Source organism: Triticum dicoccoides, chromosome 2B, assembly GCF_002162155.2.
Source record: "Triticum dicoccoides isolate Atlit2015 ecotype Zavitan chromosome 2B, WEW_v2.0, whole genome shotgun sequence".
NCBI classification, from domain to species: domain Eukaryota; kingdom Viridiplantae; phylum Streptophyta; class Magnoliopsida; order Poales; family Poaceae; genus Triticum; species Triticum dicoccoides.
Window position 1 is genome coordinate 799,767,656 of NC_041383.1, and position 18,692 is coordinate 799,786,347.

Sequence of the window (18,692 nt, forward strand, 5' to 3'; positions counted from 1 at the left end):
TTATTGGTATTCGAGAAGTCACACAATTTGGTATTATCTTGCGCCATGGCAACAAGTAATCCAACACACAAGCAAACAGAAAGGCAACGGAAAAAAGGCAAATGGGAAAGAGAGGAGGAGATTGGGAAAGAGAGGGCGAATAAAACGGCAAGGGTGAAGTGGGGGAGAGGAAAACGAGAGGCAAATGGAAAATAATGTAATGCGAGAGATAGGGATTGTGATGGGTACTTGGTATGGTTGACTTGCTTGCGTGAGCCTCCCCGACAACGACGCCAGAAATTCTTCTTGCTACCTCTTGAGCACTACATTGGATTTCCCCGAAGAGGAGAGGATGATGCAGCAAAGTAGCGTAAGTATTTCCCTCAGTTTTTGAGAACCAAGGTATCAATCCAGTAGGAGACCACGCACAAGTCCCTCGTACCTACACAAAACGATAGCTCCTCGCAACCAACGCGATTAGGGTTGTCAATCCCTCCACGGTCACTTACGAGAGTGAGATCTGATAGAGATGATAAATAATATTTTTGGTATTTTTGGTATAGAGATGCAAAGTAAAAAGTAAAAGGCAAAGTAAAAACAAAGCAAGTCATAAAGTAATGGAGATTGATATGATGAGAATAGACCCGGGGGCCATAGGTTTCACTAGTGGCTTCTCTCAAGAGCATAGATTTTCTACGGTGGGTGAACAAATTACTGTTGAGCAATTGACAGAATTGAGCATAGTTATGAGCATATCTAGGTAATGATCATGTATATAGGCATCACGTCCGAGACAAGTAGATCGAAACAATTCTGCATCTACTACTACTACTCCACTCATCGACCGCTATCCAGCATGCATCTAGAGTATTAAGTTAAAACAGAGTAACGCCTTAAGCAAGATGACATGATGTAGAGGGATAAATTCATGCAATATGATAAAAAACATCCTGTTATCCTCGATGGCAACAATAGAATACGTGCCTTGCTGCCCCTTCTGTCACTGGGAAAGGACACCGCAAGATTGAACCAAAAGCTAAGCACTTCTCCCATTGCAAGAACTACCAGTCTAGTTGGCCAAACCAAAAGGATAATTCGAAGAGACTTGCAAAGATAACTCAATCATACATAAAATAATTCAGAGAAGATCCAAATATTGTTCATAGATAAGCTGGATCATAAACCCACAATTCATCGGTCTCAACAAACACACCGCAAAAAGAAGATTACATCGAATAGATCTCCACGAGAGAGGGGGAGAACATTGTATTGAGATCCAAAAAGAGAGAAGAAGCCATCTAGCTACTAGCTATGGACCCGAAGGTCTGAAGTAAACTACTCACACTTCATCGGAGGGGCTATGGTGTTGATGTAGAAGCCCTTCATGGTGGATGCCCCCTCCGGCGGAGCTCCGGAACAGGCCCCAAGACGGGATCTCGTGGATACAGAAGGTTGCGGCGGTGGAATTAGGTTTTTGGCTCCTGTTCTGATCGTTTGGGGATACGTAGGTATATATAGGAGGAAGGAGTACGTCGCTGGAGCAACAGGGGGGCCACGAGGCAGGGGAGCGCGCCCTAGGGGGGGCACCCTCGTGACCGCCTCTTTTGTTCCTTGGAGCAGGGTCCAAGTCTCGAAGGTTTCATTCCGTTTGGACTCCGTTTGATATTTTGTTTCTTCGAAACACTGAAATAGGCAAAAAACAACAATTCTGGGATGGGCCTCCAGTTAATAGGTTAGTCCCAAAAATAATATAAAAGTGGAAAATAAAGCCCAATATAGTCCAAAACAGTAGATAAAGTAGCATGGAGCAATCAATTATAGATACGTTGAGACGTATCAGTATCGAATTGTAATATTGAGTTGCAAGTAAATAAAAGTGTGATGATCATCATTATTAGAGCATTGCCCCAGTGAGGAAAGGATGATGGAGACTATGATTCCCCCACAAGCCGGGATGAGACTCCGGACTTAATAAAAAAAAGAGGCCAACGAAGCCTAAATAAAAAATGAGAGAGGCCAAAGAAGCCTATTCAAAAAAAAAGAGAAAAAGAGAGAAGGGGCAATGTTACTATCCTTTTACCACACTTGTGCTTCATAATAGCACCACGTTCTTCGTAGAGAGAGTGTCTCCTATGCTTTCACTTTCATATACTAGTGGGAATTTTCATTATAGAACTTGGCTTGTATATTCCGATGATAGGCTTCCTCAAATGCCCGAGGTCTTCATGAGCAAGCAAGTTGGACGCACACCCACTTAGTTTTCAGTTTGAGCTTTCATACACTTATAGCTCTAGTGCATCCGTTGCATGGCAATCCCTACTCACTCATTGATATCTATTGATGGGCATCTCCATAGCCCGTTGATACGCCTAGTTGATGTGAGAGTTTCTCCCCTTTTGTCTTCTCCACACAACCTCCACCATCATATTCTATTCCACCCATAGTGCTATATCCATGGCTCACGCTAATGTATTGCGTGAAAGTTGAAAAAGTTTGAGATTACTAAAGTATGAAACAATTGCTTGGCTTGTCATCGGGGTTGTGCATGATTAAATACTTTGTGTGATGAAGATAGAGCAACAGCCAGACTATATGATTTTGTAGGGATAACTTTCTTTGGCCATGTTGTTTTGAAAAGACATGATTGCTTTATTGGTACGCTAGAAGTACTATTGTTTTTCTGTCAAATGATAGACTATTGCCTTGAATCACTCGTGTCTTAATATTCATGCCATGATTAGATTACATGATCAAGATTATGCTAGGTAGCATTGCACATCAAAAATTATCTTTTTTATCATTTACCTACTCGAGGACGAGCAGGAATTAAGCTTGGGGATGCTGATACGTCTCCGTCGTATCTATAATTTTTTATTGTTCCATGCCAATATTCTACAACTTTCATATACTTTTGGCAAGTTTTTATACTATTTTTTGGGACTAACATATTGATCCAGTGCCCAGTGCCAGTTTCTGTTTGTTGCATGTTTTATGTTCCGCAGAAACCCAATATCAAACGGAGTCCAAATGGGATAAAAACGGACGGAGAATTATTTTGGAATATTTGTGATTTTTGGGAAGAAAAACCAACGCGAGACGGTGCCCGAGGGGGCCACGAGACAGGGGGCGCGCCCAGGGAGGCAGGTGTGCCCTGGACTCTCCTGGGCACCTCGTAAGGCAGTTGTCGCTCTTCTTTTGCCACAAAAAAGCTAATTTTATGAGAAAAATCTGGGCGAAAGATTCACCCCAATCGGAGTTACGGATCTCCGGATATAAAATAAATGGCGAAGGGGCAGAATCGGGGAACGCAGAAACAGAGAGATAAAAAGAGATAGATCCAATCTCGGAGGGGCTCTCGCCCCTCCCATGTCATGGGAGCCAAGGACCAGAGGGGAAACTCTTCTCCCATCTAGGGAGAAGGTCAAGGAAGAAGAATAAGAAGAAGGGGGGCTCTCCCCCCTTGCTTCTGGTGGCGCCGGAACGCCGCTGGGGGCCATCATCATCACTGCGATCTTCACCAACACCTCCATCATCTTCACCAACATCTCCATCACCTTCCCCCATCTATATCCAGCGGTCCACTCTCCCGCAACCCGCTGTACCCTCTACTTGAACATGGTGCTTTATGCTTCATATTATTATCCAATGATGTGTTGCCATCCTATGATGTCTGAGTAGATTTTCGTTGTCCTATTGGTGATTGATGAATTGCTATGATTGGTTTGAGTTGCATGTTTTATTATTGGTGTTGTCCTATGGTGCTCTCCGTGTCGCGCAAGCGTGAGGGATTCCTGCTGTAGGGTTTGCAATACGTTCATGATTTTGCTTATGGTGGGTGGCGTGAGTGACAGAAGCACAGTCCCGAGTAAGTAGGTTGTTTGCGTATGGGATAAAGGGGACTTGATACTTTAATGCTATGGTTGGGTTTTACCTTAATGATCTTTAGTAGTTGCGGATGCTTGCTAGAGTTCCAATCATAAGTGCATATGATCCAAGAAGAGAAAGTATGTTAGCTTATGCCTCTCCCTCAAGTAGAATTGCAATAGTGATTACCGGTCTAGTAACGCAGTCAATTGCTTAGGGACAATTTCACAACTCCTATCACCACTTTTCCACACTCGCTATATTTACTTTATTGTGTCTTTATCTAAACAGCCCCTAGTTTATATTTACGTGTTCTTTATTATCTTGCAAAACTATCCTATCACACCTCCAAAGTACTTCTAGTTTCATACTTGTTCTAGGTAAAGCGACTGTCAAGCGTGCGTAGAGTTGTATCGGTGGTCGGTAGAACTTGAGGGAATATGTGTTCTACCTTTAGCTCCTCGTTGGGTTCGACACTCTTACTTATCGAAAGAGGCTACAATTCATCCCGTATACTTGCGGTTTATCACTTTCCCAGTGACAGTAGGGGCAGCAAGGCACGTATTGTATTCTTGTCATCGAGGATAAAAACATGGGGTTTATATCATATTGCTAGAGTTTATCCCTCTACATCATGTCATCTTGCTTAATGTGTTACTCTGTTCTTATGAACTTAATACTCTAGATGTATGCTGGATAGCGGTCGATGTGTGGAGTAATAGTAGTAGATGCAGGCAGGAGTCAGTCTACTTGACACGGACGTGATGCCTATGTTCATGATCATTGCCTTAGATGTCATCATAATTATGCGCTTTTCTATCAATTGCTCGGCAGTAATTTGTTCCCCACCGTAATACATGCTATCTTGAGAGAAGCCACTAGTGAAACCTATGGCTCCCGGGTCTCTTTCCTATTATTTTACATCTCTTTTCCATTATATCGCATCTCGTTTACTATTTTGCAACATTTACTTTCCAATCTATACAACAAAAATACCAAAAATATTTACTTTACTATCTTTATTAGATCTCACTTCTGCGAGTGATCGTGAAGGGATTGAAACCCCCTTTATCATGTTGGTTGCAAGGTTCTTGATTGTTTGTGCAGGTACTAGGTGACTTGTGTGTTGTCTCCTACTGGATTGATACCTTGGTTCTCAAAAACTGAGCGAAATACTTACGCTACTTTGCTGCATCACCCTTTCCTCTTCAAGGGAAAACCAACACATGCTCAAGAGGTAGCAAGAAGGATTTCTGGCACCGTTTCCGGGGAGATCTACACCAAGTCAAGCCATACCAAGTACCCATCATAGACTCTTGTCCCTCGCATTACATTATTTGCCATTCGACTCTTGTTTTCCTCTCCCCCACGTCTAAAACGATTTTCAAAAACTTTTGCCTTTTCTCCACCCCTCTTCCATTCGTCTCTTTTCGCTTGCTTCTTGAGTGCTTGTGTGTTAGGGTGCCTGTTTGCTTTGATGGCTTTACCAAAAAAGTGTTGATCATCCTCACCTTAGGAGGTTGGAAGAAATTGAAAACAACATTTGAAGCTTTATGTCTTTGCAATTTGAGCATAATAATTTGTTTAGAAATGAGTTAAAGAACAAAAAAGCTTTATGGATTACATGAATAAAGAGCTCGATGATATGTCTAAGGAATTTTATGGTTTGAAATCTCAGTTTGCTCATCTTGAAAATTTAGTAGGCCAAATATCGGACAAACAAGCCACCTTAGTTAATAAGATGGCCGCTAAACCGGAAGATCTAGATATAATAATGAAGATCTAAAAGTGATTGATGTAAATCCTATTAAATCTTTGTTTTCCAATATGAATCTTGATAAAGATGGGACTGGAGATGAGTCACTTTAGTTAAAAGGCGTCCCAATGATTTGGAGTTTTCAGATCTAGATGCAAAAATTGATAAAAGTGGGATTGAAGAGGTCAAAACTTTACATAGCTATGAACCCACTATTTTGGATTTCAAGGGATTTAATTATGATAATTGTTCTTTGATCGATTGTATTTCCTTGTAGCAATGCGTGTTAAATTCTCCTCATTCTTATAATCAAAATAAAGCTTTTACTAAAATATCGTTGATGCCTTGATGCAATCTTATGAAGAAAAGCTTGAACTAGAAGTGTCTATCCCTAGAAAACTTTATGATGAGTGGGACCTACTATTAAAATTAAGATTAAAGATGATGAATGCTATGCTTTGTGTGATTTGGGTGCTAGTGTTTCCACGATTCCAAAAACTTTATGTGATGTGCTAGGTTTCCGTGAATTTGATGATTGTTCTTTAAATTTGCATCTTGCGGATTCCACCATTAAGAAACCTATGGGAAGGATTAATGATGTTCTTATTTTTTCAAATAGTAATTATGTGCCGGTAGATTTAATTGTGTTTGATATAGATTGCAATCCTACATGTCCTATTATTCTTGGTAGACCTTTTCTTAGAACGATTGGTGCAATTATTGATATGAAAGAAGGAAATATTAGATTCCAATTTCTGTTAATGAAGGGCATAGAAACTTTCCTAGAAATAAAATTAAATTGCCTTATGAATCTATTATGAGAGCCACTTATGGATTGCATATCTAAGATGGCAATACCTAGATCTATTCGTGTTTTTATGCCTAGCTAGGGGCGTTAAACGATATCACTTGTTGAGAGGCAACCCAATTTTATTTTTGTTCTTTGCTTTTTGATCCTGTTTAATAATAAATAATTCATCTAGCTTCTGTTTAGATGTGGTTTTATGTTTTAATTAGTGTTTGCGCCAAGTAGAACCTTTGGGAAGACTTGGGTCAAGTCTTTGCGATCTTGCTGTAAAAAAACAGAAACTTTTGCTCTCACGAGAATAGCTGTCATTTTTTTACTGGAGAGTGTTTTTAGTTTTATTATTTTTGCATATGATTAATAGACAAATTCCTCACGTCCATCAATTTATTTCAGAATTTTTCGAGTTAAAGAAGTATTCGAAAGTTACAGATTGCTACAGACTCTTCTGTTTTTGACAGATTCTATTTTTCGTGTGTTGTTTGCTTATTTTGATGAATTTACGGGTAGTATCGGGGGTATGAACCATAGAGAAGTTGGAATACAGTAGGTTTAACACAAATATAAATAAATAATGAGTTCATTATAATACCTTAAAGTGGTGGTTTATTTTCTTATACTAACGGAGCTCATGAGATTTTCTGTTGAAGTTTTGTGTTGTGAAGTTTTCAAGTTTTTGGGTAAAGATTTGATGGATTTTGGAATAAGGAGTGGCAAGAGCCTAAGCTTGGGGATGCCCAAGGCACCCCAAGATAAATTCAAGGAGAAAAAAGCCTAAGCTTGGGGATGCCCCGGAAGGCATCCCCTCTTTCGTCTTCGTCTATCGGTAACTTTACTTGAGGCTATATTTTTACTCACCACATGATATGTGTTTTGCTTGGAGCGTCTTGTATGATTTGAGTATTTGATTTTTAGTTTAACACAATCATCCTTGCTGTACACACCTTTTGGGAGAGACACGCATGAATCGAAATTTATTAGAATACTCTATGTGCTTCACTTATATCTTTTGAGCTAGACAATATTGCTCTAGTGCTTCACTTATATCTTTTTAGAGCACGGTGGTGGTTTTATTCTATAGAAATTATTGATCTCTCATGCTTCACTTATATTATTTTGAGAGTCTTTTAGAACAGCATGGTAAATTTCTTTGGTTACAAAATTAGTCCTAATATGATGGGCATCCAAGATGGATATAATAAAAACTTTCATATAAAGTGCATTGAATACTATGAGAAGTTTGATTCTTTATGATTGTTTTGAGATATGAAGATGGTGATATTAGATTCATGATAGTAGAGTAGTTGTGAATTTGAGAGATACTTGTGTTAAAGTTTGTGATTCCCGTAGCATGCATGTATGGTGAACCGTTATGTGATGAAGTTGGAGCATGATTTATTTATTGATTGTCTTCCTTATGAGTGGCGGTCGGGGATGAGCGATGGTCTTTTCCTACCAATCTATCCCCTTAGGAGCATGTGTGTAGTACTTTGTTTCGATAACTAATAATTTTTTGCAATAAGTATGTGAGTTCTTTATGACTAATGTTGAGTCCATGGATTATAGGCACTCTCACCCTTCCACCATTGCTAGACTCTCTAGTACCGCGCAACTTTTGCCGGTACCATACACCCACCATATACCTTCCTCAAAACAGCCACCATACCTACCTATTATGGCATTTCCATAGCCATTCCGAGATATATTGCCATGCAACTTTCCACCATTCCGTTTATTATGACACGCTTCATCATTGTCATATTACCTTGCATGATCATGTAGTTGACAACGTATTTGTGGCAAAGCCACTGTTCATAATTTTTCATACATGTCACTCATGAATCATTGCACATCCCCGTACAACGCCGGAGCCATTCACATAGAGTCATATTTTGTTCTAAGTATTGAGTTGTAATTCTTGAGTTATAAGTAAATAAAAGTGTGATGACCTTCATTATTAGAGCATTGTCCCAGTCAGGAAAGGATGATGAAGACTATGATTCCCCCACAAGTCGGGATGAGACTCCAGACAAAAAATAAAAAAATAAAAAAAGAGGCCATAAAAAGAAGAAGAGAAAATGCCCAAATAAAATAAAAAATGAGAGAAAAAGAGAGAAGGGGCAATGCTACTATCCTTTTTCCACACTTATGCTTCAAAGTAGCACCATGATCTTCATGATAGAGAGTCTCCTATGTTGTCACTTTCATATACTAGTGGGAATTTTTCATTATAGAACTTGGCTTGTATATTCCAATGATGGGCTTCCTCAAAAGTGCCCTAGGTCTTCGTGAGCAAGCAAGATTGATGCACACCCACTTAGTTTTCTTTTTGAGCTTTCATACACTTATAGCTCTAGTGCATCCGTTGCATGGCAATCCCTACTCACTCACATTGATATCTATTGATGGGCATCTCTGTAGCCCGTTGATATGCCTAGTTGATGTGAGACTATCTTCTCCTTTTTGTCTTCTCCACAACCACCATTCTATTCCACCCATAGTGGTATGTCCTTGGCTCACGCTCATGTATTGCGTGAAGATTGAAAAAGTTTGATAACATCAAAAGTATGAAACAATTGCTTGGCTTGTCATCGGGGTTGTGCATGATTAAATACTTTATGTGATGAAGATAGAGCATAACCAGACTATATGATTTTGTAGGGATAGCTTTCTTTGGCCATGTTATTTTGAGAAGACATGATTGCTTTGTTAGTATACTTGAATTATTATTATTATTATGTCAATATTAAACTTTTGTATTGAATCTTTCGGATATGAACATTCATGCCACAATTAAGAAAATTACATTGATAAATATGCTAGGTAGCATTCCACATCAAAAAGTCTATTTTTATCATTTACCTATTCGAGGACGAGCAGGAATTAAGCTTGGGGATGCTTGATACGTCTCCAACGTATCTATAGTTTTTGATTGTTCCATGCTATTATATTATCTGTTTTGGATGTTTAATGGGCTTTAATATGCTTTTTTATATTATTTTTGGGACTAACATATTAACCGGAGGCCCAGTGCCAGTTTCTTTTTGTGTGTGCCTATTTTAGAGTTTTGCAGGAAAGGAATACCAAACGGGGTCCAAATGGAATGAAACCTTCATGATGATCTTTCTTGAACCGAAAGCAAACCAGAAGACTTGGAGTAGAAGTCTAGAACGCCACGAGGAGGCCACGGGGCAGGAGGGCGTGCCCAGGGGGTAGGGGCGTCCCCCAACCTCGCGGGCCCCTCGTAGCTCCACCGACGTACTTCTTTCGCCTATATATACTATTATACCCTAGAAACACCAGGGGCAACCACGAAACCACTTTTCCACCGACACAACCTTCTGTACCCATGAGATCCCATCTCGGGGCCTTTTTCAGCGATCTGCCGGAGGGAGAATCGATCACGGAGGGCTTCTACATCAACACCATTGCCTCTCTGATGAAGCGTGAGTAGTTTACCACAGACCTTCGGGTCCATAGTTATTAGCTAGATGGCTTCTTCTCTCTCTTTGATTCTCAATACAAAGTTCTCCTCGATGTTCTTGGAGATCTATTTGATGTAATACTCTTTTGCGGTGTGTTTGCCGAGATCCGATGAATTGTGGATTTACGAAGAAGATTATCTATGAATATTATTTGGTTCTTCTCTGAATTCGCATATGCATGATTTGATATCTTTGCAAGTCTGTTCGAATTATCGGTTTAGTTTGGCCTACTAGATTGATCTTTCTTGCTATTTGAGAAGTGCTTAGCTTTGGGTTCAATCTTGTGGTGTCCTTTCCCAGTGACAGTAGGGGCAGCAATGCACGTATTGTATTGTTGACATCAAGGATAAAAAGATGGGGTTTATATCATATTGCTTGAGTTTATCCCTGTACATCATGTCATCTTGCGTTACTCTGTTCTTAGGAACTTAATACTCTAGATGCATGTTGGATAGCGGTCGATGTGTGGAGTAATAGTAGTAGACGTAGAATCGTTTCGGTCTACTTGACACGGACGTGATGCCTATGTTCATGATCATTGCCTTAGATGTCTTCATAATTATGCGCTTTTCTATCAATTGCTCGGTAGTAATTTGTTCACCCACCGTAATACATGCTATCTTGAGAGAAGCCACTAGTGAAACCTATGCCCCCCGGGTCTCTTTCCTATTATTTTACATCTCTTTTCCATTATATCACATCTTGTTTACTATTTTTCAATCTTTACTTTCCAATCTATACAACAAAAATACCAAAAATATTTACTTCACTATCTTTATTAGATCTCAGTTTTGTGAGTGACTGTGAAGGGATTGACAACCCCTTTATTGCGTTGGTTGCAAGGTTCTTGATTGTTTGTGCAGGTACTAGGTGACTTGTGTGTCATCTCCTACAGGATTGATACCTTGGTTCTCAAAACTGAGGGAAATACTTACGCTACTTTGCTGCATCACCCTTTCATCTTCAAGGGAAAACCAACACATGCTCAAGAGGTAGCAGCCAGCTATCTTCTCCCAGGCAAAAGCGGGTCATAAGGGCGGTAAGGGATGCCATGGACATCGCCTTCTCCTGGCCGAGGTGTCGGGAGAGCCACTCATCTCGGACGCTGTGTTTGAAGGCCATGAGGGCTTCGCCGTCCGGACAATCCACAATCTGGTTCTTTTTTATTAAGAACCTGGTCCAGAGCTTCCGGGCTGATTCGCCGGGTTGCTGGATTATGTGACTAAGGTCGTCGACGTCTGGGGGACGAACGTAGGTACCTTGAAAGTTGTCTCTAAAGGCGTCCTCCAAGTCTTCCCAGCTGCCAATAGAGTTTTCTGGGAGGCTGTTCAACCAATACCGTGTTGGTCCCTTAAGTTTGAGGGGGAGGTACTTGATGGCATGTAAGTCATCACCGCGGGCCATGTGGATGTGGAGAAGAAAGTCTTCAATCCATACCGCGGGATCTGCTGTGCCGTCGTATGATTCAGTGTTCATGGCTTTAAACCCTTCTGGGAACTGGTGCTCCATTACCTCATCAATGAATCATAGGGGGTCTGCGATGCCTCTGTATAGGGCAACGTCGCGACGTAGTTCGGATGGAGTCCGTATGCGGTTTATGGCCCGAGTGAGGTTGTGGTTGCCGCGCCAGGCCTGATGGTCGTCTTCTCGCGCTGGGGCACGTCCCTTGATCCATAGATTGATCTGGTATGACCGGCTCTATTTTCCAGGTCCTGTCGCAGGTCATACGTGTATCCTGTGGCCGCTGTCTCTGTACCTCTAGGGCGAGGTGGTGTGTTCTGGTGTTGGGCTTGAGTTGCCGCTCTGTCCCGGCCGCGAGGTGGTCGGTCAGGTCCATCAGCCACACTACATGATGTCGATATAGTTTCTAGGACCTCATTGTTGAATTGAGATAGCAACCTGCGCTTTGGGTAACTCTTAGCTAGACGCTTGATTCCATATTTCTCAGCTGCCAGGACATTAGTCCATCTGTCATTGAGTAAATCCAGATCAGCTTGAAGCTCCTGCTGCTTCTTTTTCAGACTTCTTGCGGTGTCTATTAGCTGGCGCTTAAAGCGCTCTTGTTCGAGCGGTTCCTCTGGCACGATGAAGTCTTCGTCGCCGAGGCTCTCGTCCTCTTTGGAGATTGGTAAGTAGTTACTATCTTCCGAGCCCTCGTTCCCGATAAGATTGTCGGGGTTGACTTTCCCATCCTCCCAATCATCATGCTCGAATGTTTGTTCGATAGGGGCTTCTTGGTCTTCGGCATTCTCCAGAGTAATGTTGTCTCCAGTGCCGGTATTGCTGTATTTTTTCACGACGCGATTTCGAGTGGCGCCGCTAACGTCGATGCTTTGGTGGTGCTACAGGAGACGTGTCGTCGACTGGATCCTTCCCACCATCGCCGTCATACTCTTTGGGTGTGTCCACCATGTATACGTCATGTGTGGAATTGGCTGTCCAACGTCCGGTAAATGGCGGGTTCTGGCTTTGCTCCTCCTCGGCACCGTCTTCCATACCATTGATGTCTTCGGATGCATAATCGAGCATGTCGGTCAAGTCTTCGACAATGGCTATGAAGTGGGTGGTGGGTGAGACGTAAAATTCCCCGCTCTCAGCCCCTAGTATGGGCTGGGCGTAGTTGGGCAGTGATTCTTCTGTAATGGCGAGAAGTCGCATTAAATCTAGGGCTTTTTTTAAAAGCGAGGTTTGGATGGGGAAGCGAGAGTCCATGGAGTTGGGCGGGATGGAAGCTCCCTACCCGAGCTCGCATAACACGAACCTCGAGAGTTCGAAGCTAGTGTCTGGAGGCGAGTCCCGCTTCATGATGATAACGGGAGCCGGCGTGACTTCGGGCCTGCCTGTGATACGATGCCCTCCGGTTCTCCGGTGTTACGCTCTATAGCCGTACAGAATCAGGAGGGTTTTAAGCTCCCATCTTCGGACTTGGTGATGCGCTCCAGATCTAAGGCCAGAGCGGTGGTTGGGGCCGAGAACCCCTGGAAGATTACGTCTCCTTGGATATCAGCGGCATAGTTTAGATTTCCAAAACTGATCTGATGACCAGGGGCGTAGCTGTTGATCTGCTCTAGATGGCCAATCGAATTGGCACGCAGTGCGAAGCTGCCGAATACGAAGATTTGGCCGGGGAGAAAACTCTCCCTCAAGGCGGTATTGTTGTAGATGATCGATGGAGCCATCAAGCCTTCTAGCGACGACACAGTGGAACTCTCAATGAAAGCACCAATATCGGTGTCAAAAACGGCAGATCTCGGGTAGGGGGTCCCGAACTGTGTGTCTACGGATCGAAGGTAATAGGAGGCAGGGGACACGATGTTTACCCAGGTTTGGGCCCTCTTGACGGAGGTAATACCCTAGTTCCTGCTTTATTAACTTTGATGAATATAGGGGTTACAAGAGTTGATCTACCTCCAGATCGTAATGGCTAAACCCTAGATGTCTAGCCTGTATGATTGTGATTATTTCCCTACGGACTAAACCCTCCGGTTTATATAGACATCGAGGGAACCTAGGGTTGTACAAAGTCGGTTTACACAGAAAGGAAGATGCAAAATCCGAATGGCAAACTTGCCATCCAAACAAAGAAGAGTCCCATCCGGACACGGGGGAGGGCCTTCTGTCTTGTATCTTTGTGGCCCATCAGTCCGGCCCATATCGCATAGCCCGGACGCCCGAGGACCCCTTAGTCCAGGACTCCCTCAGCGACCCCATGCCTTCTTGATCGCCGAGGGGGGTAGGGGCACCTCCTCCTTGATGGCGAGGCGGCAATCATGGCACGTCCGTTCGTCCGTACCGGCTGCACGACGGGGACACCGACTCCTCCTTGACCCGACGCCCGATCTGGACGCCTCAGTGGCGTGGGGGCGAGGCTGAATCCTCCTTCTCATGACGTCTGATCTAGACACCGCAATTGTGCTGGGGTGAGGCTGGCTCCTCCTTCACAGCCCGCGAGCGGGGGCGGCGGCTAGCGATTCACGGGTGGCGCGGCGGCTCCTCCTTGACGCGCGCCTACAATGGCGGTGACGAGCCCATGTAACAGAGCAACCGGTCCGTCATTATGTCGATCCCACTTACGAAATCTTCGTACATCAGAGCGACTTCCTTGAGAAGTCGGGGCGGCTGCTGCGGTGGCGCCGGTCATCCTCGTCACCGGAGGAGGAGCTTCCGCTTACTCCGCCTACCGGCGTGGAGCATGACGACATCGGCATCGCCTCAGCTCGGGTAAGAGGAGGAGGGGCTCAGGCACGAAAACGGAGGAGGGGAGGTGGCCTGTGTTCTTGGAGGGAGAGCGCGGCTCTATGCGTCACTGGCGCACGGTTTAAATAGCCGCGGCGTGGCCCAGGCGAAGGGGCTGCCAGCCCGCTTCAATGCGACGTAGCGGTCGAAGTTGGTTCCTCGGGACGCGATGTCCACATTGAATCGGCGACGCCCATGATGTCACATCCATCAGCACCGCCCTTCCTCCCGGTTAAATCGCAATATCAATGTCGTTTGTTGGATGCTTTGGACCGGCATGAATGCAGTGTAGCAAGCAGCGCGGCGCGTAGGATGGAATGCGCAGGAGGGGCGGGTGGTTTTTTTTGGTGGGCCAGGGTGGTCAGAAGCGGGCGTGGCAGCGATCCGGACTCCCGCAGAGCCCCCATGTTTATCTCCAGTTTGTGAGAGAAAGTCTAGACCGTAGCGTAAACCAATACAGAGCCGCGTTGGATGTATTTCGCGGTCCAGAAGGTGCGGTCCGAACTGACGCAAACGTTTGAGGGGCGTTGGAGATGCCCTAAGGAGTGCGTGTGTTTAGAAATTTCAGACAATATTAATAGGAGTCGCTCAAAACTGGAAAATATTAAATTGTTAAAAATGTGTCTGCCCTTCAATTGTAAAAGGAAGGTAATTTTTGTCTTACATCAGCGTCTTCTTCACAGAGGTGATGACGAGGGCGACGAGGACCGGGGTGGTGGGGAAGTCGACGAGGACGATGATCTCCCAGAAGAGGTTGTCATCACCAAGCACCTTGGATACTGCATCTGCTGACTGCTCTGCCTCCATATCTACGCATGGCTCAACCGTGCAAAATCGGCAACGACAAACACAAATGAAGAAGGGCTTTAGTGCAATGGACTAAAATTTTCAACCAATAGATGGCGTTGCAAACAAACTGGGTATGGACGGACATCAATAGTAGTCGTCCATCCATCAAAGCAGAAGAGGCACAAACAGGTTGCACGAGATGAGAAAGAGATTGGAGAAATTACCCATGGGGATTCTCATCAGCAACATCCACTAGTAAATGAATCTTCGTTCCTTTCTCCTTAGCAGAACAACCAAATGTAGGTCCAGATTTCTTTAGGGGAAGAAATCTATCTAGGGTTTGATTCCCACGAGAGATGAGAGGAAAAGAAGAATACATTTGGGAAGGAGAAACACTGACCTCGGATCGGGAGAGGGAGACGAAACCGCCGGCGGCGGCCACCTGAGATGGGCTCTGGTCGCCGGCGAAACAGCGGCAGCCGGCACTTCCTCCCGTGAGGCGATGTGGTTTGGAAGAGTGTGGCTGAGGATGTCGGACCGACGCTCCTCCAGTCGATGGCGAAGCCTCCAAGTAGAACCGCTGCTCCTCCTGGTGATGACCACGCAATGGAGGAGAAGGGGGAGTGGGAGGGGACTCCTGCTAGTATGCGATGGTGGAGGCGGCCAGAGCTGATAGAGGGCGGTTCGTGACGGCGAGCGGCGAGCCGGGCTCCTCCTGCTGAGCATCGAGTGGCAGGGAGGAGGGCACGGCGCGACGACATGAGGGCAAGCGGAGGCGGCAACGCGGCAAGGGGCGTGCAGGCGCGAGGTTATGCTTAGGAGAGGGGAGTGTCGGCTAGGGTTCTCTCCCAACGAATCACTCTCCTCGCTTTTACATGCAGGGCAGCCACTCATGGAGCTCCACGCAAGGGATAGCACATGGACTCCCGAAAATGCCCTCGACGGCCACCCCAAATTGCATGCGGTGGCAAGGAACCTCCGTGCCTGGAAACCAGCACCGGTCGCATCCGGCTCCGCAATCGTTGACAGGGAAGGCCCACTCCAACCGAGACCCACGTGTCATGGAGAGATAGGATGGAAGCGCGTGTGAAAAACGGCAGACACTATTCATTGATTGTCACATCACTCTAGATCCAATGGCCATGATCGTTTCATCAAAAAAACATCTGACGGTCGAAAGTATTTTGGACACGCAATTGGACGGTCTAGAGAGCAAGTGCCCTGAGAGGCCTTCATTTCATGCCACAATCTAACAAAACAATGGGATTTAGGTGCAGGTGTCATGGGGTTGCCTACGCAGGAGAAGGGGTCACTAGAGTGATGGTTGGAGAGGTGGCGTCCCGGCGGCGGAGGAAGTGGCTCAGGCAGGAATGACAGTGCAACCTGTGTGATCGTTTGTTTGTACTGTACAATTACTGTACATGTCCGACCAATTGGCTGGTTCGGATCATTCATGCATGGTGACAACCGGCGTTTCTGCTCCGGTGCTCCCCCCGGGATGAACGCGAGGTGGAAAAACACATTGACGGCCAGGATGAACCAAAAACGGTTCATAACGAGGGGCACGATCGTCTTTGTTGCCCCCGCGTATAGCCGTCAAGGAGCCCTGGAAGGCCCGTATGGGCCCGGTTAGATCGTATGCCCGGCCGTATACGTATTTGTATATGGTGGCGTTTCGTGCATGCGTGGAGCCGCCCGCGCGTGGGGCAGCACGTGTCACGGGTAGATTCCAAACCGTCACATCATATAAATGTGGACGACAACCACCTCCGGCCGCATCGCCCACCATTTCCCCCCGCCACATCGTCTCCCTCTCCCCACTCCCCACTCCCCACTCCCTCTCCTCTCCAACCTCCTCGTCAGCCTCACCGCATCCTCTCCATCGCCATGGCGGACGCAGGAGGCGAGCACCCCGATTAGGGTGCAGATCTGGTGGAGCAGGCACGGCAGGTCGCTGCGGGCACCTTTGTGAGGGGACGTGCCGGCGTCCAGCGTGGCGCTCCCCCCGGCTGCAGATCTGGAGAAGGCGGGGGCGGGCTGCAGTGGCGTAGTCCATCCAGATGCGCCCGCTCTGGCGATCTCCGGCGAGGCGCAGAAGGTGGAGGCGGGCTCTGGCGAAGCGTAGAAGGTGGAGGCGGGCTCTGGCGAGGCGCATGAGGTGGAGAAGGCGGAGAAGGTGGAGGCCGGCTCTGGCGAGGAGCAGGCGGAGCAGAAGGTATCCGCTTATCACTTTAATGTCGTAGTTTTTAGATTGTAGGGTTTGTGGCCAGAAGGTTTTTTGGTTAGATTTGTTGGATGTTGGGTTTTCTCCACATTAGGGTTTTTGTGTATTTGATTCGTGCAAGAATGGTGGACCTCATATGATTATTAGATTAGGTTAGAAGTAGATGGATTGAGGGATGGTTTTTTTTTCAGATGCTTATTAGATTAGTAGTGGAATTTTAGCAATTCTTTAGGTGTTTGCCTTGAGGATTAGACGATGGATTAGTCAAATATATACTTCTCTATTGTTTTGGGTTGGTGCCTGCTTTAGTTCTTTGGCTTGATGATTAATTAAATGGATGCTTAGTTCTAGGGATTATGCCTGTCATAGTTGCAATTCTTAGATGCTTGATTGATGCATGTTGTCATAGTTGCAGTTCTTTGATGCTTTATTGATGCCTGTCAGGCAGAGGCTATGAGGTGGGTTGTGCATGGCCTTGTGTTTTTGGAAATTGTCTACCTGAGGTGATTAGATGGTGCATTAGTTTGGTTGTAAATATATTGAAGGATGTGCTCATGTAATAGATGTTGTCATGTTAATCAAAAAGAGCTTCTCAAGGGCTATGTTTGTTTGTGTTGGATTGGGGCTTCTGAAGGAGAGGGGAAGGGGCGGTCTATGCTTATTTAGTTTGGGTTAGCAGTGGAATTTTGCCATTGCTTCAGAGATATTTACAGCATTGAACATCCTCTCCAATGTCGTTGCTTCAGAGATAAAAGCATCTTGGGATTTTTTCAGATGCTTATTAGATTAGTCCTGGAATTTTTGCCTGTTAGATTTTAATTCGTATGAGGTTGAATACCTTATTTAAGGGGGAATTTAAGGTCAGATAGACCATATATGATTATTAGATCTGTAGTTCAATGATGCAGACATATATGATTATTTGATTTGATCTGTGATTCAATGATATGGATGGAAACATATTTGATTTGGAATGCATTAATTATGATGTGGCAATGAATTGATTTAGATGATACAAGATTCATCTATAGTATAATTTGTTGTTGTTTAGGTAAGTAATGAAATTTTAGTTGTTTGTTGAAGATGTATGCATTTATAGTTGAAGTTGTACCTAATTAACTACTGGATTATGTTAATATGTGTAGGAGCTTCGCTGTATTATCCCAAAAAATGCTTAGGTACATCTGAATTATTCTTTTCTGTAGGTTTCCTGTAATTAGAAAGTTTTCAAGAATATGTATTTATATTAGCTATGTTGTCCAATATAGATTGGAGCTTTCCATCATTATGCAAAAACAAATTGTTTAGGTAGCTTTATTTGTTTATCTGTAGGTTTCATATTAAAATATTTTGCATTGGAAAATATATTGACAATATTGGTCACTTGCAACATACCAATGTGGTTCACATTCACAATTTTGTTTGTAATGACATTATTTGAAATGCAATTCAATTCCATGTAAATGATTTGCTTGGTTGACAATATAGCAGCAGGAGGATCTTGTTGGCAAGAAGAGGAAGTATGACTCATCTGGGTACTACCCATATAACAGT

General features: G+C 44.5%; 1 protein-coding gene across 1 annotated transcript in view; it reads right to left on the reverse strand.

Moving 5' to 3' along the window:
* Positions 1 to 232: 232 nt before the first annotated feature.
* LOC119368868 overlaps positions 233 to 18,692 on the reverse strand; it is a gene marked incomplete at its 3' end in the record, with an annotated part of 36,024 nt that continues 17,564 nt past the window's right edge. The window contains exon 5 of the mRNA XM_037634001.1: positions 233 to 421. Within this exon, the coding sequence (XP_037489898.1) occupies positions 233 to 421 (189 nt within the window). The remainder of the gene's footprint in view (positions 422 to 18,692) is intronic.